The 26,065-nt window shown below is 42.7% G+C and overlaps 1 protein-coding gene across 1 annotated transcript in view; it reads left to right on the top strand.

Moving 5' to 3' along the window:
* Positions 1 to 26,065, top strand: part of enpp1 (ectonucleotide pyrophosphatase/phosphodiesterase 1) — a gene marked incomplete at its 5' end in the record, with an annotated part of 381,118 nt that overhangs the window by 352,272 nt on the left and 2,781 nt on the right. Inside the window, 7 exons of the mRNA XM_032584724.1 lie at positions 17,214 to 17,398; positions 17,528 to 17,567; positions 18,169 to 18,329; positions 22,629 to 22,758; positions 23,310 to 23,384; positions 24,032 to 24,164; positions 25,657 to 25,801. Of these exons, the coding sequence (XP_032440615.1) occupies positions 17,214 to 17,398; positions 17,528 to 17,567; positions 18,169 to 18,329; positions 22,629 to 22,758; positions 23,310 to 23,384; positions 24,032 to 24,164; positions 25,657 to 25,801 (869 nt within the window). The remainder of the gene's footprint in view (positions 1 to 17,213; positions 17,399 to 17,527; positions 17,568 to 18,168; positions 18,330 to 22,628; positions 22,759 to 23,309; positions 23,385 to 24,031; positions 24,165 to 25,656; positions 25,802 to 26,065) is intronic.

The raw sequence follows: 26,065 nt of genomic DNA, 5'->3' as shown, positions 1-26,065 counted from the left end.
CCGCAGAAGCTCTCGCGCGTTTTCCAGAGCCGCAGCCCGCTCCCCACCGCAGAAGCTCTGCCGCAGTTTCCAGCACTGCCGCCCGCTAGCCGCTGCAGAAGCTGTCGCGCATTTTCCCCAAATTACATCTCAAACCCGTTGGGCTCTTTAGAGCAGAACAAAGGTCATACATATCCAGTTTGGCGCCAATCGGATGATCCATGTGTGAATTAGAGCCAAACGTATGTATATGGCGAGGGACTGATATTCGCCATTTGGCCACGCCCACACGGTTCAGCCAGCAGTGAGCATTGACAGAGTTTATCATCCGAATCATCTTGATTAGGTCAAGAGAGCCATAAACAGAGCTTTCCAAGGAAAAAAACGGCACTTCCTGTTCCGAGGGGGCGGGGCTTAGATGACGTCATAATATGATGACGTAGGATCGACGGGCAAGCCTCCAGGATCACTCAGGCCAAGTTTGATGCAGCTCGGTCAAAATATGTGGAATGTAGAGGCAAACGTATACGAACGGCGTTGCCGCCATTGAAAACTCTTGGCACTTTAAAGCAAGCGAGACCAACTTCCTATCTGTCATCCAACACAGAATCACCTTGATTAGGTCAAGAGAGCCATAAACAGAGCTTTCCAAGGAAAAAAAGGCACTTCCGGTTCCGAGGGGGCGGGGCTTAGATGACGTCACAATGTGATGACGTAGGATCGACGGGCAAGCCTCCAGGATCACTCAGGCCAAGTTTGATGCAGCTCGGTCAAAATATGTGGAATGTAGAGGCAAACGTATACGAACGGCGTTGCCGCCATTGAAAACTCTTGGCACTTTAAAGCAAGCGAGACCAACTTCCTATCTGTCATCCAACACAGAATCACCTTGATTAGGTCAAGAGAGCCATAGATGAAAGTTTCCAAGGAAAAAAATAGCACTTCCTGTTCTGAGGGGGCGGGGCTTAGATGACGTCATAATCTGATGACATAGAATTTTCAGACATCACACCAGCATCACTCAAGCCAAGTTTGGTGCAGCTCGATCGAAACATGTGGAATCTAGAAGCAAAAGTATGGCATCGGCGTTACAGGTCACTTCGCCACGCCGCCACGCCCAGCTGCTATCTCAAAGCCGGTCAGGGTTGGAAACCTCAACACACCAACATGTCTTCTGTCTCTGGACACAGGTTCATGTTGATTAGGTCAAAGGGCTAAGAGAGCGACCGTTCACAGTAAAACATGACACTTCCTGTTCTCAGGGGGCGTGGCCTACGTGATGTCATCATTTGACCATATGGTATTGTAGGCCACCTGATGACGATCAATCACTGAAAGTTTGGAGTCTCTGTGAGTTTTTGTGTTAGAAATACCAATTTTTCATTTTTTCCTGTGTATTACAAAATCGAAGAATTTCATCTGCAGGGCAATGCTGCCCTCTGGTGTCGAATTACTGAAATAATGAAACTATTTCAGTGGCCAGCAGAGGGCAGCATTGCCCTACAAACGACGAACATGTACTGTTTATTATGTAATTACACAGAAGATCTCTCTAATTCATTCTGAGGGGGCGGGGCTTAGATGACGTCATAATATGATGACATAGCATTGTCAGGCATCACAACAGCATCACTGAGGCCAAGTTTGGTGCAGCTCGGTCGAAACATGTGGAATCTAGAAGCAAACGTATGGCATCGGCGTTACAGGTCACTTCGCCACGCCGCCACACCCAGCTGCTTCATCGCAGCCGGTCAGGGCTTGAATCCACAACACACCAACATGTCTTCTGTCTCTGGACACAGTTTCATGTTGATTAGGTCAAAGGGCTAAGATAGCGACCGTTCACAGTAAAACATGACACTTCCTGTTCTCAGGGGGCGTGGCCTAAGCGATGTCATAATTTCACCACAGGGTATTTTAGGACACCTATTGTTGATCAATAACTGAAAATTTGGTGTCTCTGTGAGTTTCTGTGCAGGATATATAAGAGTTTCGTGTTTCATGGCGAGTAGGTGAACTTTGACCCCTGGTAACCCCCCTTCAGCAATCTCAGACAGTCACCAATTTGATAACTTTAAATCAGACATGCCTTATGATCAGACTGACCGAGTTTGAAGCCAATCAATCGAAATCCCTAGGAGGAGTTCGATCAAATACGAATGCTGTGAACGTCAAAATCGAGGTCAAATGAAATTCAATCTAAAATGGCCGACTTCCTGTTGGGTTTAGAGCATGGCTCTAAGAGACTTTTTTGTACGTCCCGACAAGATACACATGTGTACCAAGTTTCGTAATTCTAGGTTTAAGCATGGCTTGGGGCTGTTCATTTAAAATACTCTAGGGGTCGCTATAGAGAAATTAGGCCACGCCCACCAAATTTTGTTATGAATTCTTGTCGGGGGGTGGATAAGGATCCATCCTAGTGAGTTTGGAGCAGCTGGGCCCGAAATTGTGGAATTCAGAGCCAAACGTATGGCAACGGCGTTACAGGTCACTTCGCCACGCCGCCACGCCCACCTGCTATGTCAAAGCCAGTCAGGGTTGGAATCCTCAACACACCAACATGTCTTCTGTCTCTGGACACAGTTTCATGTTGATTAGGTCAAAGGGCTAAGAGAGCGACCGCTCACAGTAAAACATGACACTTCCTGTTCTCAGGGGGCGTGGCTTAAGTGATGTCATCATTTCACCACAGGGTATTTTAGGACATCCGATGCCGATCAATCACTGAAAGTTTGGTCCCTCTATGTGTTTTTTTATAGGAAATATAAGAGTTTCGTGTTTCATGGCGAGTAGGTGAACTTTGACCCCTGCTAACCCCCCTTCAACATACTCCAAAACTCACCAATTTGATAACTTTAAATCAAACATGCCTTATGATCAGACTGACCGAGTTTGAAGTCGATCAATCGAAATCCCTAGGAGGAGTTCGATCAAATACGAAGGCTGTAAACGTCAAAATCGAGGAAAAAAATGGACGTTCAATACAAAATGGCCGACTTCCTGTGATAGTTGGCTAATAACATTAAATGTAAGTTCTGAGTCTTTTGGTGAGCTCTACAAGTGTACCAAATTTCATGTCTCTACGATGAAGTACGTTCATACCATTGTGTCAACAGAAAATTGCTAGTTGCCGCCGTTGAGCAATTGTTTTTGCGATTTTTGCGACAACCTTAAAATTCAAAATTTTGAATTTTTCTAGTCGCGACCGCCAAGTTTGGTGAGTTTTTGAATATGATAAAGCCCCCAAAAAGGCAATTCATTTGGGTGGAAGAATAATAAGAATAATAATTAAAGCTGCAAGCAGCCTCGGGCGGCCCTCGCAGCAAGCGCCGCTCCGGCCTATTGGCCACCGTGGGGGTTCCAGCCACCGCAGAAGCTCTCGCACGATTTCCAGAGCCGCAGCCAACTCCCCACCGCAGAAGCTCTGCCGCAGTTTCCAGCACCGCCGCCCGCTAGCCGCCGCAGAAGCTGTCGCGCATTTTCCACGCCCGTCCACCGGGCGACACGCGTGAATGCGTTCGGCGGCGCTCCCCGACGACTGTCAAAAAATCTGGTGCAGATCGGTCGATGCGTCGAGGAGATACAGCCGATGTATTAACTTAGGGGGCGCAGTGGAGCCAAATTACATCTCAATCCCGTTGGGCTCTTTAGAGGTGAACAAAGGTCATACATATCCAGTTTGGAGCCAATCGGATGATCCATGCTTGAATTAGAGCCAAACGTATGAATATGGCGAGGGACTGATATTCGCCATTTGGCCACGCCCACACGGTTCAGCCAGCAGCGAGCAATGACAGAGCTCATCATCCGAATCATCTTGATTAGGTCAAGAGAGCCATAAACGGAGCTTTCCAAGGAAAAAAACGGCACTTCCGGTTCCGAGGGGGCGGGGCTTAGATGACGTCATAATGTGATGACGTAGGATCGACGGGCAAGCCTCCAGGATCACTCAGGCCAAGTTTGATGCAGCTCGGTCAAAATATGTGGAATGTAGAGGCAAACGTATACGAACGGCGTTGCCGCCATTGAAAACTCTTGGCACTTTAAAGCAAGCGAGACCAACTTCCTATCTGTCATCCAACACAGAATCACCTTGATTAGGTCAAGAGAGCCATAAACAGAGCTTTCCAAGGAAAAAAACGGCACTTCCGGTTCCGAGGGGGCGGGGCTTAGATGACGTCATAATGTGATGACGTAGGATTGACGGGCAAGCCTCCAGGATCACTCAGGCCAAGTTTGATGCAGCTCGGTCAAAATATGTGGAATGTAGAGGCAAACGTATACGAACGGCGTTGCCGCCATTGAAAACTCTTGGCACTTTAAAGCAAGCGAGACCAACTTCCTATCTGTCATCCAACACAGAATCACCTTGATTAGGTCAAGAGAGCCATAGATGAAAGTTTCCAAGGAAAAAAATAGCACTTCCTGTTCTGAGGGGGCGGGGCTTAGATGACGTCATAATCTGATGACATAGAATTTTCAGGTATCACACCAGCATCACTCAAGCCAAGTTTGGTGCAGCTCGGTCGAAACATGTGGAATCTAGAAGCAAAAGTATGGCATCGGCGTTACAGGTCACTTCGCCACGCCGCCACGCCCAGCTGCTATCTCAAAGCCGGTCAGGGTTGGAATCCTCAACACACCAACATGTCTTCTGTGTCTGGACACAGTTTCATGTTGATTAGGTCAAAGGGCTAAGAGAGCGACCGTTCACAGTAAAACATGACACTTCCTGTTCTCAGGGGGCGTGGCCTACGTGATGTCATCATTTGACCATATGGTATTGTAGGCCACCTGATGACGATCAATCACTGAAAGTTTGGAGTCTCTGTGAGTTTTTGTGTTAGAAATACCAATTTTTCATTTTTTCCTGTGTATTACAAAATCGAAGAATTTCATCTGCAGGGCAATGCTGCCCTCTGGTGTCGAATTACTGAAATAATGAAACTATTTCAGTGGCCAGCAGAGGGCAGCATTGCCCTACAAACGACGAACATGTACTGTTTATTAAGTAATTACACAGAAGATCTCTCTAATTCATTCTGAGGGGGCGGGGCTTAGATGACGTCATAATATGATGACATAGCATTGTCAGGCATCACAACAGCATCACTGAGGCCAAGTTTGGTGCAGCTCGGTCGAAACATGTGGAATCTAGAAGCAAACGTATGGCATCGGCGTTACAGGTCACTTCGCCACGCCGCCACAGCCAGCTGCTTCATCGCAGCCGGTCAGGGCTTGAATCCACAACACACCAACATGTCTTCTGTCTCTGGACACAGTTTCATGTTGATTAGGTCAAAGGGCTAAGATAGCGACCGTTCACAGTAAAACATGACACTTCCTGTTCTCAGGGGGCGTGGCCTAAGCGATGTCATAATTTCACCACAGGGTATTTTAGGACACCTATTGTTGATCAATAACTGAAAATTTGGTGTCTCTGTGAGTTTCTGTGCAGGATATATAAGAGTTTCGTGTTTCATGGCGAGTAGGTGAACTTTGACCCCTGGTAACCCCCCTTCAGCAAGCTCATACAGTCACCAATTTGATAACTTTAAATCAGACATGCCTTATGATCAGACTGACCGAGTTTGAAGCCGATCAATCGAAATCCCTAGGAGGAGTTCGATCAAATGCAAAGGCTGTAAACGTCAAAATCGAGGTCAAATGAAATTCAATCTAAAATGGCCGACTTCCTGTTGGGTTTAGAGCATGGCTCTAAGAGACTTTTTTGTACGTCCCGACAAGATACACATGTGTACCAAGTTTCGTAATTCTAGGTTTAAGCATGGCTTGGGGCTGTTCATTTAAAATACTCTAGGGGTCGCTATAGAGAAATTAGGCCACGCCCACCAGATTTTGTTATGAATTCCTGTCGGTGGGTGGATAAGGATCCATCCTAGTGAGTTTGGAGCAGCTGGGCCCGAAATTGTGGAATTCAGAGCCAAACGTATGGCAACGGCGTTACAGGTCACTTCGCCACGCCGCCACGCCCACCTGCTATGTCAAAGCCGGTCAGGGTTGGAATGCTCAACACACCAACATGTCTTCTGTCTCTGGACACAGTTTCATGTTGATTAGGTCAAAGGGCTAAGATAGCGACCGTTCACAGTAAAACATGACACTTCCTGTTCTCAGGGGGCGTGGCCTAAGTGATGTCATCATTTGACCATAGGGTAGTGTAGGGCACCCGATGACGATCAATCACTGAAAGTTTGGTCCCTCTATGTGTTTTTGTATAGGAAATATAAGAGTTTCGTGTTTCATGGCGAGTAGGTGAACTTTGACCCCTGCTAACCCCCCTTCAACATGCTCCAAAACTCACCAATTTGATAACTTTAAATCAAACATGCCTTATGATCAGACTGACCGAGTTTGAAGCCGATCAATCGAAATCCCTAGGAGGAGTTCGATCAAATACGAAGGCTGTAAACGTCAAAATCGAGGAAAAAAATGGACGTTCAATACAAAATGGCCGACTTTCTGTGATAGTTGGCTTATAACATTAAATGTAAGTTCTGAGTCTTTTGGTGAGCTCTACAAGTGTACCAAATTTCATGTCTCTACGATGAAGTACGTTCATACCATTGTGTCAACAGAAAATTGCTAGTTGCTGCCGTTCAGCAATTTTTTTTGCGATTTTTGCGACAACCTTAAAATTCAAAATTTTTAAATTTTCTAGTTGCGACCGCCAAGTTTGGTGAGTTTTTGAATATGATAAAGCCCCCAAAAAGGCACACGAAGAGGTGGGAAGAATCGTAATAATAATTAAAGCTGCAAGCAGCCTCGGGCGGCCCTCGCAGCAAGCGCCGCTCCGGCCTATTGGCCACCGCGGGGGTTCCAGCCACCGCAGAAGCTCTCGCACGATTTCCAGAGCCGCAGCCAACTCCCCACCGCAGAAGCTCTGCCGCAGTTTCCAGCACCGCCGCCCGCCAGCCGCCGCAGAAGCTGTCGCGCATTTTCCACGCCCCTCCACCGGGCGACACGCGTGAATGCGTTCGGCGGTGCTCCCCGACGACTGTCAAAAAATCTGGTGCAGATCGGTCGATGCGTCGAGGAGATACAGCCGATGTATTAACTTAGGGGGCGCAGTGGAGCCAAATTACATCTCAATCCCGTTGGGCTCTTTAGAGGTGAACAAAGGTCATACATATCCAGTTTGGAGCCAATCGGATGATCCATGCTTGAATTAGAGCCAAACGTATGAATATGGCGAGGGACTGATATTCGCCATTTGGCCACGCCCACACGGTTCAGCCAGCAGCGAGCAATGACAGAGCTCATCATCCGAATCATCTTGATTAGGTCAAGAGAGCCATAAACGGAGCTTTCCAAGGAAAAAAACGGCACTTCCGGTTCCGAGGGGGCGGGGCTTAGATGACGTCATAATGTGATGACGTAGGATCGACGGGCAAGCCTCCAGGATCACTCAGGCCAAGTTTGATGCAGCTCGGTCAAAATATGTGGAATGTAGAAGCAAACGTATACGAACGGCGTTGCCGCCATTGAAAACTCTTGGCACTTTAAAGCAAGCGAGACCAACTTCCTATCTGTCATCCAACACAGAATCACCTTGATTAGTTCAAGAGAGCCATAAACAGAGCTTTCCAAGGAAAAAAACGGCACTTCCGGTTCCGAGGGGGCGGGGCTTAGATGACGTCATAATGTGATGATGTAGGATTGACGGGCAAGCCTCCAGGATCACTCAGGCCAAGTTTGATGCAGCTCGGTCAAAATATGTGGAATGTAGAGGCAAACGTATACGAACGGCGTTGCCGCCATTGAAAACTCTTGGCACTTTAAAGCAAGCGAGACCAACTTCCTATCTGTCATCCAACACAGAATCACCTTGATTAGGTCAAGAGAGCCATAGATGAAAGTTTCCAAGGAAAAAAATAGCACTTCCTGTTCTGAGGGGGCGGGGCTTAGATGACGTCATAATCTGATGACATAGAATTTTCAGGTATCACACCAGCATCACTCAAGCCAAGTTTGGTGCAGCTCGGTCGAAACATGTGGAATCTAGAAGCAAACGTATGGCATCGGCGTTACAGGTCACTTCGCCATGCCGCCGCACCCAGCTGCTTCATCGCAGCCGGTCAGGGCTTGAATCCACAACACACCAACATGTCTTCTGTCTCTGGACACAGTTTCATGTTGATGAGGTCAAAGGGCTAAGATAGCGACCGTTCACAGTAAAACATGACATTTCCTGTTCTCAGGGGGCGTGGCCTAAGTGATGTCATCATTTCACCACAGGGTATTTTAGGACACCTATTGATGATCAATAACTGAAAGTTTGGTGTCTCTGTGAGTTTCTGTGCAGGATATATAAGAGTTTCGTGTTTCATGGTGAGTAGGTGAACTTTGACCCCTGGTAACCCCCCTTCAGCAATCTCAGACAGTCACCAATTTGATAACTTTAAATCAAACATGCCTTATGATCAGACTGACCGAGTTTGAAGCCGATCAATCGAAATCCCTAGGAGGAGTTCGATCAAATGCAAAGGCTGTAAACATCAAAGTCGAGGTCCAAAATGGACCTTCAATACAAAATGGCCGACTTCCTGTTGGGTTTCGACCATGGCTCTAAGAGACTTTTTTGTACGTCCTGACAAGATACACATGTGTACCAAGTTTCGTAATTCTAGGTTAAAGCATGGCTTAGGGCTGTTCATTTAAAATACTCTAGGGGTCGCTATAGAGAAATTAGGCCACGCCCACCAAATTTTGTTATGAATTCCTGTCGGTGGGTGGATAAGGATCCATCCTAGTGAGTTTGGAGCAGCTGGGCCCGAAATTGTGGAATTCAGAGCCAAACGTATGGCAACGGCGTTACAGGTCACTTCGCCACGCCGCCACGCCCACCTGCTATGTCAAAGCCGGTCGGGGTTGGAATCCACAACACACCAACATGTCTTCTGTCTCTGGACACAGTTTCATGTTGATTAGGTCAAAGGGCTAAGATAGCGACCGTTCACAGTAAAACATGACACTTCCTGTTCTCAGGGGGCGTGGCCTACTTAAAAAAATAATTTCACCACAGGGTATTTTAGGACACCCGATGACGATCAATCAATGAAAGTTTGGTCCCTCTATGTGTTTTTATATAGGAAATATAAGAGTTTCGTGTTTCATGGCGAGTAGGTGAACTTTGACCCCTGCTAACCCCCCTTCAACATACTCCAAAACTCACCAATTTGATAACTTTAAATCAAACATGCCTTATGATCAGACTGACCAAGTTTGAAGTCGATCAATCGAAATCCCTAGGAGGAGTTCGATCAAATACGAAGGCTGTAAACGTCAAAATCGAGGTAAAAAATGGACGTTCAAGACAAAATGGCCGACTTCCTGTGATAGTTGGCTAATAACATTAAATGTAAGTTCTGAGTCTTTTGGGGAGCTCTACAAGCGTACCAAATTTCATGTCTCTACGATGAAATACGTTCATACCATTGTGTCAACAGAAAATTGCTAGTTGCCGCCGTTCAGCAATTTTTTTTGCGATTTTTGCGACAACCTTAAAATTCAAAATTTTTAAATTTTCTAGTTGCGACCGCCAAGTTTGGTGAGTTTTTGAATATGATAAAGCCCCCAAAAAGGCACACGAAGAGGTGGGAAGAATCGTAATAATAATAAACAGTACAGATACAATAGGCCTTCGCAGCGCTTTGCTGCTCGGGCCTAATAATAATAAACAGTACAGATACAATAGGCCTTCGCAGCGCTTTGCTGCTCGGGCCTAATTAAAGCTGCGAGCAGCCTCGGGCGGCCCTCGCAGCAAGCGCCGCTCCGGCCTATTGGCCACCGCGGGGGTTCCAGCCACCGCAGAAGCTCTCGCACGATTTCCAGAGCCGCAGCCAACTCCCCACCACAGAAGCTCTGCCGCAGTTTCCAGCACCGCCGCCCACTAGCCACCGCAGAGGCTGTCGCGCATTTTCCACGCCCGTCCACCAGGCGACATGCGTGAATGCGTTCGGCAGCGCTCCCCGACCACTGTCAAAAAATCTGGTGCAGATCGGTCGATGCCTCGAGGAGACACAGCCGATGTATTAACTTAGGGGGCGCAGTGGAGCCAAATTACATCTCAAACTCGTTGGGCTCTTTAGAGGTGAACAAAGATCATACATATCCAGTTTGGCGCCAATCGGATGATCCGTGTGTGATTTAGAGCCAAACGTATGCATATGGCGAGGGACTGATGTTCGCCATTTGGCCACGCCCACACGGTTCAGCCAGCAGCGAGCATTGACAGAGTTTATCATCCGAATCATCTTGATTAGGTCAAGAGAGCCATAAACAGAGCTTTCCAAGGAAAAAAATGGCACTTCCTGTTCCGAGGGGGCGGGGCTTAGATGACGTCATAATGTGATGACGTAGGATTGACGGGCAAGCCTCCAGGATCACTCAGGCCAAGTTTGATGCAGCTCGGTCAAAATATGTGGAATGTAGAGGCAAACGTATACGAATGGCGTTGCCGCCATTGAAAACTCTTGGCACTTTAAAGCAAGCGAGATCAACTTCCTATCTGTCATCCAACACAGAATCACCTTGGTTAGGTCAAGAGAGCCATAGATGAAAGTTTCCAAGGAAAAATATAGCACTTCCTGTTCTGAGGGGGCGGGGCTTAGATGACGTCATAATCTGATGACATAGAATTTTCAGACATCACACCAGCATCACTCAAGCCAAGTTTGGTGCAGCTCGGTCGAAACATGTGGAATCTAGAAGCAAAAGTATGGCATCGGCGTTACAGGTCACTTCGCCACGCCGCCACGCCCAGCTGCTATCTCAAAGCCGGTCAGGGTTGGAAACCTCAACACACCAACATGTCTTCTGTCTCTGGACACAGGTTCATGTTGATTAGGTCAAAGGGCTAAGAGAGCGACCGTTCACAGTAAAACATGACACTTCCTGTTCTCAGGGGGCGTGGCCTACGTGATGTCATCATTTGACCATATGGTATTGTAGGCCACCTGATGACGATCAATCACTGAAAGTTTGGAGTCTCTGTGAGTTTTTGTGTTAGAAATACCAATTTTTCATTTTTTCCTGTGTATTACAAAATCGAAGAATTTCATCTGCAGGGCAATGCTGCCCTCTGGTGTCGAATTACTGAAATAATGAAACTATTTCAGTGGCCAGCAGAGGGCAGCATTGCCCTACAAACGACGAACATGTACTGTTTATTATGTAATTACACAGAAGATCTCTCTAATTCATTCTGAGGGGGCGGGGCTTAGATGACGTCATAATATGATGACATAGCATTGTCAGGCATCACAACAGCATCACTGAGGCCAAGTTTGGTGCAGCTCGGTCGAAACATGTGGAATCTAGAAGCAAACGTATGGCATCGGCGTTACAGGTCACTTCGCCACGCCGCCACACCCAGCTGCTTCATCGCAGCCGGTCAGGGCTTGAATCCACAACACACCAACATGTCTTCTGTCTCTGGACACAGTTTCATGTTGATTAGGTCAAAGGGCTAAGATAGCGACCGTTCACAGTAAAACATGACACTTCCTGTTCTCAGGGGGCGTGGCCTAAGCGATGTCATAATTTCACCACAGGGTATTTTAGGACACCTATTGTTGATCAATAACTGAAAATTTGGTGTCTCTGTGAGTTTCTGTGCAGGATATATAAGAGTTTCGTGTTTCATGGCGAGTAGGTGAACTTTGACCCCTGGTAACCCCCCTTCAGCAATCTCAGACAGTCACCAATTTGATAACTTTAAATCAGACATGCCTTATGATCAGACTGACCGAGTTTGAAGCCGATCAATCGAAATCCCTAGGAGGAGTTCGATCAAATGCAAAGGCTGTAAACGTCAAAATCGAGGTCAAATGAACTTCAATCTAAAATGGCCGACTTCCTGTTGGGTTTCGACCATGGCTGTAATAGACTTTTTTGTACGTCCTGACAAGATACACATGTGTACCAAGTTTCGTAATTCTAGGTTAAAGCATGGCTTAGGGCTGTTCATTTAAAATACTCTAGGGGTCGCTATAGAGAAATTAGGCCACGCCCACCAAATTTTGTTATGAATTCCTGTCGGTGGGTGGATAAGGATCCATCCTAGTGAGTTTGGAGCAGCTGGGCCCGAAATTGTGGAATTCAGAGCCAAACGTATGGCAACGGCGTTACAGGTCACTTCGCCACGCCTCCACGCCCACCTGCTATGTCAAAGCCGGTCAGGGTTGGAATCCTCAACACACCAAGATGTCTTCTGTCTCTGGACACAGTTTCATGTTGATTAGGTCAAAGGGCTAAGATAGCGACCGTTCACAGTAAAACATGACACTTCCTGTTCTCAGGGGGCGTGGCCTAAGTGATGTCATCATTTGACCATAGGGTAGTGTAGGGCACCCGATGACGATCAATCACTGAAAGTTTGGTCCCTCTATGTGTTTTTGTATAGGAAATATAAGAGTTTCGTGTTTCATGGCGAGTAGGTGAACTTTGACCCCTGCTAACCCCCCTTCAACATGCTCCAAAACTCACCAATTTGATAACTTTAAATCAAACATGCCTTATGATCAGACTGACCGAGTTTGAAGCCGATCAATCGAAATCCCTAGGAGGAGTTCGATCAAATACGAAGGCTGTAAACGTCAAAATCGAGGAAAAAAATGGACGTTCAATACAAAATGGCCGACTTTCTGTGATAGTTGGCTTATAACATTAAATGTAAGTTCTGAGTCTTTTGGTGAGCTCTACAAGTGTACCAAATTTCATGTCTCTACGATGAAGTACGTTCATACCATTGTGTCAACAGAAAATTGCTAGTTGCTGCCGTTCAGCAATTTTTTTTGCGATTTTTGCGACAACCTTAAAATTCAAAATTTTTAAATTTTCTAGTCGCGACCGCCAAGTTTGGTGAGTTTTTGAATATGATAAAGCCCCCAAAAAGGCACACGAAGAGGTGGGAAGAATCGTAATAATAATTAAAGCTGCAAGCAGCCTCGGGCGGCCCTCGCAGCAAGCGCCGCTCCGGCCTATTGGCCACCGCGGGGGTTCCAGCCACCGCGGAAGCTCTCGCACGATTTCCAGAGCCGCAGCCAACTCCCCACCGCAGAAGCTCTGCCGCAGTTTTCAGCACCGCCGCCCGCTAGCCACCGCAGAAGCTGTCGCGCATTTTCCACACCCGTCCACCAGGCGACACGCGTGAATGCGTTCGGCAGCGCTCCCCGACGACTGTCAAAAAATCTGGTGCAGATTGGTCGATGCATCGAGGAGACACAGCCGATGTATTAACTTAGGGGGCGCAGTGGAGCCAAATTACATTTCAAACTCGTTGGGCTCTTTAGAGGTGAACAAAGGTCATACATATCCAGTTTGGCGCCAATCGGATGATCTATGTGTGAATTAGAGCCAAACGTATGAATATGGCGAGGGACTGATATTCGCCATTTGGCCACGCCCACACGGTTCAGCCAGCAGCGAGCATTGACAGAGCTTATCATCCGAATCATCTTGATTAGGTCAAGAGAGCCATAAACAGAGCTTTCCAAGGAAAAAAATGGCACTTCCTGTTCCGAGGGGGCGGGGCTTAGATGACGTCATAATGTGATGACGTAGGATTGACGGGCAAGCCTCCAGGATCACTCAGGCCAAGTTTGATGCAGCTCGGTCAAAATATGTGGAATGTAGAGGCAAACGTATACGAACGGCGTTGCCGCCATTGAAAACTCTTGGCACTTTAAAGCAAGCGAGACCAACTTCCTATCTGTCATCCAACACAGAATCACCTTGATTAGGTCAAGAGAGCCATAGATGAAAGTTTCCAAGGAAAAAAATAGCACTTCCTGTTCTGAGGGGGCGGGGCTTAGATGACGTCATAATCTGATGACATAGAATTTTCAGGTATCACACCAGCATCACTCAAGCCAAGTTTGGTGCAGCTCGGTCGAAACATGTGGAATCTAGAAGCAAACGTATGGCATCGGCGTTACAGGTCACTTCGCCACGCCGCCACGCCCAGCTGCTATCTCAAAGCCGGTCAGGGTTGGAATCCTCAACACACCAACATGTCTTCTGTGTCTGGACACAGTTTCATGTTGATTAGGTCAAAGGGCTAAGAGAGCGACCGCTCACAGTAAAACATGACACTTCCTGTTCTCAGGGGGCGTGGCTTAAGTGATGTCATCATTTCACCACAGGGTATTTTAGGACATCCGATGCCGATCAATCACTGAAAGTTTGGTCCCTCTATGTGTTTTTTTATAGGAAATATAAGAGTTTCGTGTTTCATGGCGAGTAGGTGAACTTTGACCCCTGCTAACCCCCCTTCAACATACTCCAAAACTCACCAATTTGATAACTTTAAATCAAACATGCCTTATGATCAGACTGACCGAGTTTGAAGTCGATCAATCGAAATCCCTAGGAGGAGTTCGATCAAATACGAAGGCTGTAAACGTCAAAATCGAGGAAAAAAATGGACGTTCAATACAAAATGGCCGACTTCCTGTGATAGTTGGCTAATAACATTAAATGTAAGTTCTGAGTCTTTTGGTGAGCTCTACAAGTGTACCAAATTTCATGTCTCTACGATGAAGTACGTTCATACCATTGTGTCAACAGAAAATTGCTAGTTGCCGCCGTTGAGCAATTTTTTTTGCGATTTTTGCGACAACCTTAAAATTCAAAATTTTGAATTTTTCTAGTCGCGACCGCCAAGTTTGGTGAGTTTTTGAATATGATAAAGCCCCCAAAAAGGCAATTCATTTGGGTGGAAGAATAATAAGAATAATAATAATAATAATAAACAGCACAGATACAATAGGCCTTCGCAGCGCTTTGCTGCTCGGGCCTAATAATAATAAACAGTACAGATACAATAGGCCTTCGCAGCGCTTTGCTGCTCGGGCCTAATAAACAGTACAGATACAATAGGCCTTCGCAGCGCTTTGCTGCTCGGGCCTAATAAGAAACAGTACAGAAACAATAGGCCTTCGCAGCGCTTTGCTGCTCGGGCCTAATAAGAAACAGTACAGAAACAATAGGCCTTCGCAGCGCTTTGCTGCTCGGGCCTAATAAACAGTACAGATACAATAGGCCTTCGCAGCGCTTTGCTGCTCGGGCCTAATAACAGTCATGCAAATTTTACACAAATTTTGGTAGCTTATTCAGAACAATCAGACCAAAACTACACCAATATTACTAACAGCTACTAACAATAGCAGCAATTAGCAAACAAGTGGTGGAGCTGCACAACTGCTGAATCTATCGTACAGTTGTAAACAACATAATGAGAAGCAAGGTTTTCAGAAAACTTGATAAGCCTGGTGGTTAGTGTGCTCGGCAGTCTTTCATCCAGCGGCCCGCCGTGTTTTAAGTTAAAAAATATTTAAAGTTGTAAGGAAATTTTAAAATATCACTTGATAATTATGTGTTACTGGAAGATTAATACCCGAAGACCAAGTATAAAGTCTTAAAAAATGCAAACATTTAAGAAAAACTTAAATAAATATGCAATGTTAAGCCTGGCACAAGTAAAGCCTGGTGGTCCACCAGGCTTATAATACACTGGGGGAAACCCTGAGAAGCACTGTTGTGATTACATGCTGAAGGTGGCGTGTCAGAAAGAGTAGGTTCTTCTTAAAGAGACAGAGGTCAGTTTCAAGACTTTAAATTGCAAAGTTTATATAAACTGAATGTATCATAATTACTTGGTTGCGCTATAAAGTGGCACTATGTGCCTGGAAAATACATAATAGCGCCCCTTTAATAGAAAATTTGTGCAACTTCAAGACTTTGCTAAGCATGTTCTTGGCTGTTAACTAATAACTTTATACACTTTGGTCATGTCTTTGTTGACAGAGTTAATGTTCAGTCACGCCTGTTGAATGGACGTTTACAGTTAGTGACTAATATCCTAAACAGAATGCTGCTCTGTCAAATTTTAACCTGACTGGCCTTAAAAAATGTCTCCCCTGCTCAGCTTTTAATCCGTTTTGCTACATTTTAGAGATAGTCTGTATGTTTGCAACATAAAGCAGTTGACTATTTGCTCACGTTGTTGTTTGGTTTGTTCTTATTTTCCTCCCGCGTTTGGGAGCGCTGCTATCTGCCTCAGTAGCGACCGCATCCCCATAACTGACACATGTCAGTACAGGAAACAGGTGTATTTCTTCAGCTTTCAGTTGCTGCTCTGCTTCCTAAATATGTCAACAGATCTCACAAACCAAACCTCAATTTTAAAATATCCAAGTCAGAAGAAGTGGATATTGTAAAAAATATTGTGGTTATTTAATAAGATTATTTGAAGAGCAAAATAGAAAATGTGAGAAGCAACCAGTGTTAACCTAGCTAGTTTCAAATGTTTAGAACAAATGTTGATAAATTGTTTAGGATTTTTATGTGATAGATCAAAACAAACTAGGACAAAGTGCCTTCAGAAAATGTTTGCCTTCTTTACAGATTATTCCAGTTTTATCTTTTTCTTACTTCCATTTGCATGTTTCAGATCATCAAACTCAGACAAAGATAACCTGACTGAATGCAAAATGTAGTTTTCAAATGGTGAATAAGAGAAACAACTTGGTCAGAGACAGTAATCCCAACTTATTAATTATGAACTGTGATTAACCACAAATGACATAATTTTACCAGAACCTGACTACACGAGGTAGACAACAGATCTCAACATGCAACACGCATTGAATTCAACAATAGATGAGAAACTAAGTCATCAACATTCAGTCTGGAAGGGAATTCAAAGTGATTTCTAAGGCCCTGAAACTCCCAGTAAATCTAAGTGAGCCAACCATTGTCCAGAAATGCGGAAAACATGAAACAGTAGTAAACCTTCCCAGGAGGGGCCAGCTTTCAAAAGAAGTCAGAAAACCCAAGCACAGCATGAACACAAAAGAACAATGCAACAACTGAAGCGCTGCAGGCTTTAGTCACTTTATGTTCATGATTCAGCAATAAGGACAAGATTGGGCAAAAATGTGAGCCAAGTCCTCCTCCAAATGGCTTAACAATAAATTCCAAAAAATCAAAGCAAACGTTTTGTATGGAACTCTAGAGTTGTGGCATGACTTTGAACTGGTTGTGCATACTTAGAAACCCTCCAATGTGTCTGAATTAAATTAGAAACTAGAGCAGAAATGCTTTTGCAGGTTATTTTCCTCTCAGATAAACATTCTTTACCTCAATTTGTACGAGTTATAAATCCTGTATAATGTGGGGTTTTTTTATTTCCTTTCCCCCATCAGACCTTCTTGGTATTCGTCCGTCCCCAAACAATGGGACCCATGGCAGTCTGAATCATCTCCTGAAGCATCCCTTCTATCAGCCCGTTCACCCAGCGCAGCTCTCCCATGAAACCCCCTGTGAGAGCACCAACCTGGTTCCCACAGACAACCTGCACTGCCTCTGTTCGTCTCAGAGCACTGAGAAGGTATGAAACTTTTTTTTAGCCACATCGGACCAAAATATCGTCCTCTTTACCAGTGCAGATACGTCGGCTGTCTTGAAATGTATCTACAAGCCTAATTTAATCTGAAACAAATTGTGGCTTTCTTTGCAGGAGACAGAAATGAACAGAATTCTTTTATCAACAAACTCAGGTAATTATATATATATATTCTTTTTTTAATGTTTTTAAGCTTTACATCATGTTATAATGTTCTTCCCTCATTGAAAACATACATGGAGTGTTGCTTTGATTCTTTCATGCACGTTTGAGAAATCATTTAATCTCCCGTGGCAACCATTCAGCTCTTCAAAATGCCTGGGTGGACCTAGCTCCGCCTCCAATAACGCAGCTCCTCCTCACCCCTCCACTATGACTCCCCCACTTGGTTTCTTCAGACTAGCCAGCAGCAATTAGCAAACACCTGAATTGAGCTCATTATACGATCTACTTCTCAGGGCAACGATGGTAAAAACATTTTTAAAGAGTTAATACAGGAGCAATGTATTGATGACTTCCTGAAGGCGGAGTTTCGGAAAGAGCAAGAGCTTTTAGAGACAGAGGCATGTAATTAGGATTTACATGTATTTTAAGTCATATTTGATAGATGTGGTACTTTTACAACAACTGAAGCTAACATAGTTACTTTATTGTACTATAAAACTGAACTATGTGCCTGAAAAACCCATAATACTGCCCCTTTTAAAATAGCACTGGGAAATATTTTTGTCTCACTCTTTAAATTTCCTCCTTAGAGACCAAAGCTAAGTTGCGCCGCCTTCATCATCCTTTCGGCACCCCTGGCGTTGTCCAGCCGGGCAACAGCTTTTGTCTGTTGTTCCATGCCGACTACCTGAGTGGATACAGCCGGGACCGCCTCATGCCACTCTGGGTGTCGTACACCCTCCAGCCTCTGGTGAGCTCTCTTTCATCTCTAAACTTAGCCCCATCAGTCAGGGCTGCCTCGGCTGTATTTCTTCTGTGGTTTTGGTTTGGCAGCGGATTGGAGGAGGTTTGTACAGCATCTGAATCCCGTCTGTAAACAGCTGCTGCTCATCCTCTCTATCCATGCTGGCTCAAACAGTTCTTGTCTTTTTTCCATTTGTGGTTGAGCTTTCTTGTAATTCACAACCTCCGGCGCAGCAGTTCGCTTCCAAGAGACTTTGGATTCCTCTGAATGATTGAGCAAGTGGATGTGCTTTCCAAATACAGTATGAGCAAAATATAGCCTGCTGCAGTACATTCTCTGCATTCATTGTTGGTATAAAAAAAAAGACAGTAAAATAAATTTACATGTACAGTCAAGACTACGATTCCAAGAGCAGAATCAATCGTAGCCTAATTTAATTTCTTGGAGAAATAAAATACTCCACAGAAATAATCAGCGTAACTTGGCAGGCTGGATCAGCCCCCTACTTCTATTTTAATAGGATTTCCAAGAATGCACCAGGTTTAAATTAAAACTGTCAGCCTGACCCAGCAGGAGCTTCTAACTCCTATCAATCATGGTTTGCTACGGTTCGTACTGTGAATGAAAGTTTGAGACTGAGACAATTGCGAGGAGAAGGAAGTGAAGGAGTCTAAATTAATGTTCATGACCTGAAGTTTACAGGTTTCCCTTCAGTCCACATTCAGGCTAGTTAAATTCATTCTAATTCTTCTTCTTCAACCATTAATTAATCAGGGTAAAACTCCTTTAGATCAAAGATTTCTTTTAGAAAGGTATTCTGACAACAATAAAGTTAAACAGTTAGTTACAAAAGACACAAACTTGTGTTTAGGGATAAAATTCACTTTATATTTTAATATTTACCTTTGAAAAATAATGAATTATATTTTAGTCATCTTATGAGAGAATCTGTTAAAGAAACTTTTGACCTTTTCTTTACTATTGAGACTGCTTACAAAATTCACCACAGAAATAATTAAAAAGAAAAACTAATGTATTCTTGTTGACTGAAATTTATTTTTCTTAGTCTCCTTAATATTTACTGACACCCTTGTTAAAGATGTATTAAAAGCGTTAACATTTTAAAGCCTAATATAAGAAATAAACTCAGGAGAAATAAAATGTACATCTCATAAAGTCATACAATTACTTTGATAAATTCAAATGTGAAATTTATTTTAAATATATTTGCTTCCAGTACAGTGCATCTCCAATGTTTATGGAGGTTAGGGATCAAATCGTGATTAGCTCAAATATTTGGGACGTTTTCTATAAATGCTTAGTTTCCTATTTTATCTTAAAGGGGATCTGTTAGGCAAAATTCATATTTTGCACAATTTTGTGCCTCCATTTGGGTCTCTACTGCTTCTAAAAACAGCACAAGTGCTTAAAAGAAACACCTCGCTGTTTTTGTAGCAGTAAGTTGTTTTTACCAGCAGAGCTCCAGCATGTTTGGTCAGCAGGTTTATCTCTGTATGCGCATTTGCCAACGCCATTCTAAAGTTAGAAATATCACTGTGTTACTTGGGATAATTTTAATAATATGACGTGTTGCTTTTCTTTCCCTCTGATTAAATGTATCTGAATCAAAGGCTGGATTGTTTTATGCTTCATGAAGATAAATTTACTTTACACGTCTTTGTGGTACTAACACACCTCTCCTGGTGTCCAGTTATTTATTCCACAAATAATTTGGAGTCACGTTCCACAGAAATATCAAGAATAGTTGAATCCATAAATAGTACTTGTGATGCTTACGATGTACTAAAGTATCATAATACTGATAAAAACATGTTTGTTGCAGTTTTTCTGTGAAATACTTTGTAGCATTCAAGTTGTTCTTGGCTGTGTAACAAAAAAAACCCTGTATTTTAAAGATAATCTTTTTTGTATCAATATTTTATCTTTCGTATTGTTGCATTCCAGGACACCAGGCTCAATGGAAACTAGAACTGACGCTCTCTGCCTGTGGTACTAGAGATCCATAATACAAGTTTGATACAGCAAGTTTCTAAATAGGCACATAAAAAAATTTACATTTGGCATTGCAGAGTTAAATTACATGAATCTTTTTCCAATAATTACAAACGGCATTGCACATTATCTGAAGATAACTTCAATTATCTCATTATTTTGTAATATTGTGTTTATTTTGTAATAATTGCCATTATCTCAGGACAACATATCTGCCTACTATGTTAGTTTACCAAGAAAATTATGTTTTCTAAACATAATTAAGGAGAGTCATTTTTGCAAGTGGACTGAGCTGAAAAAAGTCCCAACAAGAAACACATCAATAAAAGTTTTTATTAATGCATAAACTACAGCATTAAACATTAAAGTATTAAAGGATTAATGTTGCCAGCAGTACTGCACATTGAAACTGGGTGCAACATACAATTACTATTCATTTTGGTTAAACAAAATCCTTACCTTCCCATTCTTTGAATCCAGTTTCTGTAATGTAATTTACAAGTACAAACTACAAACTAAAGTTGCACAATTTAAAACCAGATTTCGATCCAATTAGGAATTTGTGGTTTGAAGAGTCTCCATCCATTCCAACTCAGTTTGGGCTGTTTTTCAAAGAGCTATGGGCAAAAATATTAACTTTAAGACGGGTAAATATGAACTCCAAGGAATCGCTGGAGGAATCGCTCTGTTCAGTAATACCTACGGGCGCTGTCCAGCTTCAGCTGCACTCTGCAGGTCATGCTAGAATGGGGAATTAGGAGAACACCAATTTAATTTTATAACATAACACAGCAAAAGGCATATAACATCTAATTCAAAATAAAACTAAGTACAAGACACATACACTAAATAATAAAAAAGACAGAAATTATGTGAATATCCTCCTTCGGCCTGCGATCTACCAGCTTGGTTTTTCATTTTGCATCTGGAAGAAAATATATATTTAACAGTTACATTGCCTCCCCTCATCCACAGCACTGATTATGTACTTGGTAAATAAATAATCTGTACAGTCACTTGACGTGTGGTACACATTAACATGGACCTAATAACATTGGTGCAGCCATCCGCCAATGTTATTAGGTTGGCCACTTTAGCTTCAATGCTAGTTAATATACACACACACACCCAGTACACGCACGCACACACACACACACACACACACACAGGGAGGATTACACAAGAGTTTTTAACACATATTTCCTCCAGATACATTTGGTATTTTCCACGCTTAATGCCACTCGACAGAGGCATTAAGCGTGGACAGGCAAATATTACACAAGCCTAGTTTATGCACTTTACCTAGTGCTAACATTAGCTAGCACGATATGCTAACGGGGATCGCGGCAGACAAAATATGTGACTGTCGTCATAAGTTGTTTAAGATTTCTTCTTTGAAACAGGGCGGACACTTCAGTAGCTGCTAAACGGTGTAATTTTATCAAGATTACTTACCATTCAGATTCTGTGCCCCGTCACCGAAGCCCTGCAGTTCGGGACAGAGTTCTGAGATCGAATGGAGTCGGAGTCATCCGCTTTAGTCAGCGCTAACCAATAGGGACGCGTCTTACATCACTCGTCTTTTAGCCCCGCCCAGGAAGTTCCTGTGAGAAGCGCAACCAAAACACGTTGAGTTCAACCAAAAACAGGAGCATCAAAAAAAACTTAGACTCAATCAAAAACTTAGGCTGTCAACCAAACAAATTCTGATATGCAAAACAAAAATGAGTGATTCCAATTTAAAAAAAAAAAGCTTTTAAAAAAAATTTTTGTTAAAAATGAATAATTCTTACAATTTGATTGACATTCTTTTTTTTTTTTTTTTGAAAATCCAAGTTTTGATCACAATTCTATTTTTTTTGTTGTTGTTTGACATGATTTTTTTTATTGAGTATTACATTTTTGTTTGAAGTGATTTTATATTATTTTTTTGATTAAATAACTATGACACACATTTAACTCCATATACGTTAACCTTTGAAGAGGAGGGAAACATCTTGCCTAAACCTACAGCACTGTTTTGTTTTTACTTCCTGTAGATAATGTATGTGTTAGATAATAAAATGGTATCAATAACTAAGATATTCAAATTAAAGACTTAGACATCAAGTTCACATTAAGCATTTTCGTTCTCATAAGACTTTCAAGTTGAAAAGAGGACCAAAAGAGAGATATTTCCTCATTGATCTGTTCAAATCTAAATCCAGCCAAGTGATCTTCCATAAGAGACGTGTCCTATTGTCCTGTCCAAACTGTCCACACTGTCCACCGCTGACTGATTCCCTCTCTCAGTCCAGAGTGCGAACCCTGGACCCAGATGGGTGTATTCGAGCCGACTTTCGAGTCCCATCTTCCTCCGGCCAGCTGTGTCTCCTCTACAGAGATGAGGCCGCTCTGTCCTATGGCCTGCTGCATCCACCCTGTGAGTGTGTGTAAATGTCTGTGTATGTCATGTAGGGGGGACACAACCTGTGTAGAAATGAATTCCCTTTTTAAGCACGTAGGAGAGAAGAGTCTCTCGTTAACCTTTTCTGAGATCCCGTCAGTTCAGTGGATGCCGTTTTTGCATTCACGCTAACACTGATCTGATTTGTTTTGGTTTCACATTTCTCCCACTTTACTTCATGTAAAATATTGATATCATATATAGAATTTTGTTGCCGCTGGAGGAAAACATGTCAAAAAGTTTAAGGGGTTTAAAAACTATTACAATGCTCTAGAAAGGTTTGCTTCCAGGAAGCTTCAGCAGATGAACTGAAATAGGGAAATTAACGCACATCAGCAGATGTAAGAGATCTGGATGACCACAAATTAAACATTTTAATTCCTGTCACTATGTTACAAAGTGAGGTCTGAGACTTATTTTTGCAGGAAAATAGCTGTAGCATTTGTAGATTTTGCAAGTCATCATAAAGTGACATCTTTTGCTTCAGTTTAAAAATCCTGTTGCTTCACCTGTCATTATTTTTACAGATTTGAATGCCACTGGTTCAGAGACTGACTCGTTTATCAGCAGTAACATGGCACCAATGTTCCCTGCATTTAAAAGTGAGTATTGATGGAAGTATTTGTCAGATTTGTGTGTTTCCAATTTGCGATTAGAGTTATTACATTATTAATGCAATCATTTCAAAACTAAAAATTGTGATCACTGGGGACAGGCAGCTATACAGGCTGAACAAAGTACAGAAATCTGTGATGCAACTTGCTCATGTTCATGGCTGTTGGTGCCCCCGGCAAGTAGAAAAACTGCTTTGTGCATGCTTGAACAAAACATGGCTGTAAATCATCAGGTCCCGAACTGAGGAAATATCTGCTTTTTTGACTCAGTGCCAGCAGCAAAACAAAGTTTCTTTACTTCATATTAACTTAAAACTATTAATCAACATTATTAATTTATTTTGTTTTAACTGGAACATGCACCTTATAAATTGGATATATACAATCTGCTTACTGCTGTGGTTAGCTAAGTTCTGATAAATAAAATCCCTCTGAGTTTAGCCAGAAAATAAACAATAAACGGAAGGAAATTTCAGCATTCTGAATCCCTATAAAATTCTAGCAGGTGCTGCCTCCTGGTGGCTCACTGTTCCTGATACACAGGTTTACACTGATAACACAAACTTCAATGTTATTTGTTTGTTTGTACAAATTACAGGATTACATATATTAAACTGCATATTTATATTTTCCAGAGGTTTGGAGCCATTTCCACACGTCTATACTTTTGAAATATTCACAAGAGCTGAACGGAGTCAACATCGTCAGTGGGCCGATATTTGATGTAGACTTTGATGGAAATGTAGATCCAGTCAGTAAAAGCACAGGGTAAGTTTCTACAGATAAACCACAACTTTAGTGATTGCTGTTGCGTGATATTCTGTTTAATAAATGTTTTTGAAAAAAGTTGACGTTTTAAAAAACTGTTCCTATTTTCTATCTGTTAAAAAGATGACTGAATGCATAAATTTAACTTAATAAAGAAATGTGACTCTTGCTTTAAAATAGGGCTGTTCAATCAAGCATGTATTAGTTTGGATATTCACCAACTTTCTTTTTTTTGTGCGTTTCTTTCTTGCATCTTCATCGTGAATGGATCTCTGACTCAGACTCGATCAGTTTTGTTATTACTAGTCACTTTCATACCAGTTCTGTCTGACAACATGAAGAAAGTTAAAAAGTTTCGAAAAGCTAAAGAAAAGACGAGCAGCAAGGATGATGACATTTGTCAGTCTGGAAATTGTTGTAAAGCAGGATTTTGAACTCCTCCTAGCAATTATAAACAAATAATTGAACAGAAATCCTCAATTTCCTCAGCTAAGGTCAGTGTTCTTGCTTCAACAATGAAAAAGAGAGACTGATAAAGACGGAAAAAAGTCAGGCAAAAAACTAAACTAAATGACCAGCAACAGAAAAACGAGACGAACTTTAGCAGAACATTTGTCAAACCATATAACAAGACAGGTGACTAGACATGCCTGAAATGTGAAAAAATGTCTGATGCATACACCCATAATAAAAAAAAATCTGTCCTAAATTGAAAAAAAAACTGTTAGGGATCTAAAAATGTTTCACTGGAATTGAGCTATGCTCGGATTTTCTTTCCAGTCATGTAAATTCCTTAAAGGAAAACATTTCAGGAGAAAATGAAAGCTAAACAACTAAAATTGAGCAGGAAGAAGTTTTAATTGAAGATGTGCAAACAGCAAACAGAGTAGTCATTATATATTCAACACATTTATTGGTTAAGATCAGACCAAAGGTTTCACACAAAGTCAACACTTGTGAGCTAAGTGTGTTTAAATGTAAGTCCTCCATTTCTGAGTGAGGAAGCATTTGCACGTAAATCAAAGATGTGGTTGTGCATATTTTATAAAATACCCAGGGCAATTACAATGTTGCTAAACAAAGATCGTGCAACACGTAAATCAAAACCAGTTGACTGTATGGTGGTTGTTTGGTCACATCTCATCAAACCACATGTGCTGAGCTTTGGAGAAGAACGCTATACATCATTACTGATTATGTTCTTCTAATCTTTTCCGTATACTGCGATGTTTATTTCTATTTCATTTATGATTTAACCAGGAAATACTGACAGCCTTTCCTCATATCCCCTGGCAGTTATCTTGTGGTAGTGCCCCTGGTGTGGCAATGCAGGACTATTTTTGACAAATAGGGGGGGAAAAAACAGATTTGTGTCATCGCATCACAGAAGATGGAAATCAAAATAGTTAAAGAAAATGTTCTTCTTCACAGGAAACTCTTTTTGTTCCAGCTGTTTTTTGTTAAAAACCCACAAACCTTCCTCTCTCTCCAGGAACGAAACTTCAGTGCCAACGCATTTCTTCTTGATCATGACCAGCTGTCGAAACTCAAGCTTGACTCCTGTTAACTGTGAGGGTCCACTTCAGGCCATAGCCTTCATCATGCCCCACAAACCCGACTACTCAGAGTTCTGTGCTGTGAGTAACACCAACCACACCTCTGTGTACTTTACGTCAGATAAAACCTCCGTACTACAGCGCCGTGAAAATGTAGAGAAATCGCGGGGACAATCTTTCATGTGAACACAAAGCAGAATAACTGTGGGGTGCTACAATCCAGGTCATCTTAATGTAATTATACTTCACCTATTTCTAAATAGAGTCAACTTATGTGTACTTTAACATCACTATGCAGTAATGAGAGCAGTTATGTCTGTTACAGGACTTCTGTTCACTAATAAC

The sequence above is a fragment of the Xiphophorus hellerii genome, chromosome 15 (assembly GCF_003331165.1).
Source record: "Xiphophorus hellerii strain 12219 chromosome 15, Xiphophorus_hellerii-4.1, whole genome shotgun sequence".
NCBI lineage: Eukaryota > Metazoa > Chordata > Actinopteri > Cyprinodontiformes > Poeciliidae > Xiphophorus > Xiphophorus hellerii.
The sequence above is the reverse complement of the archived record's forward strand: the minus strand, read 5'-3'. Positions and strand labels throughout refer to the sequence as shown.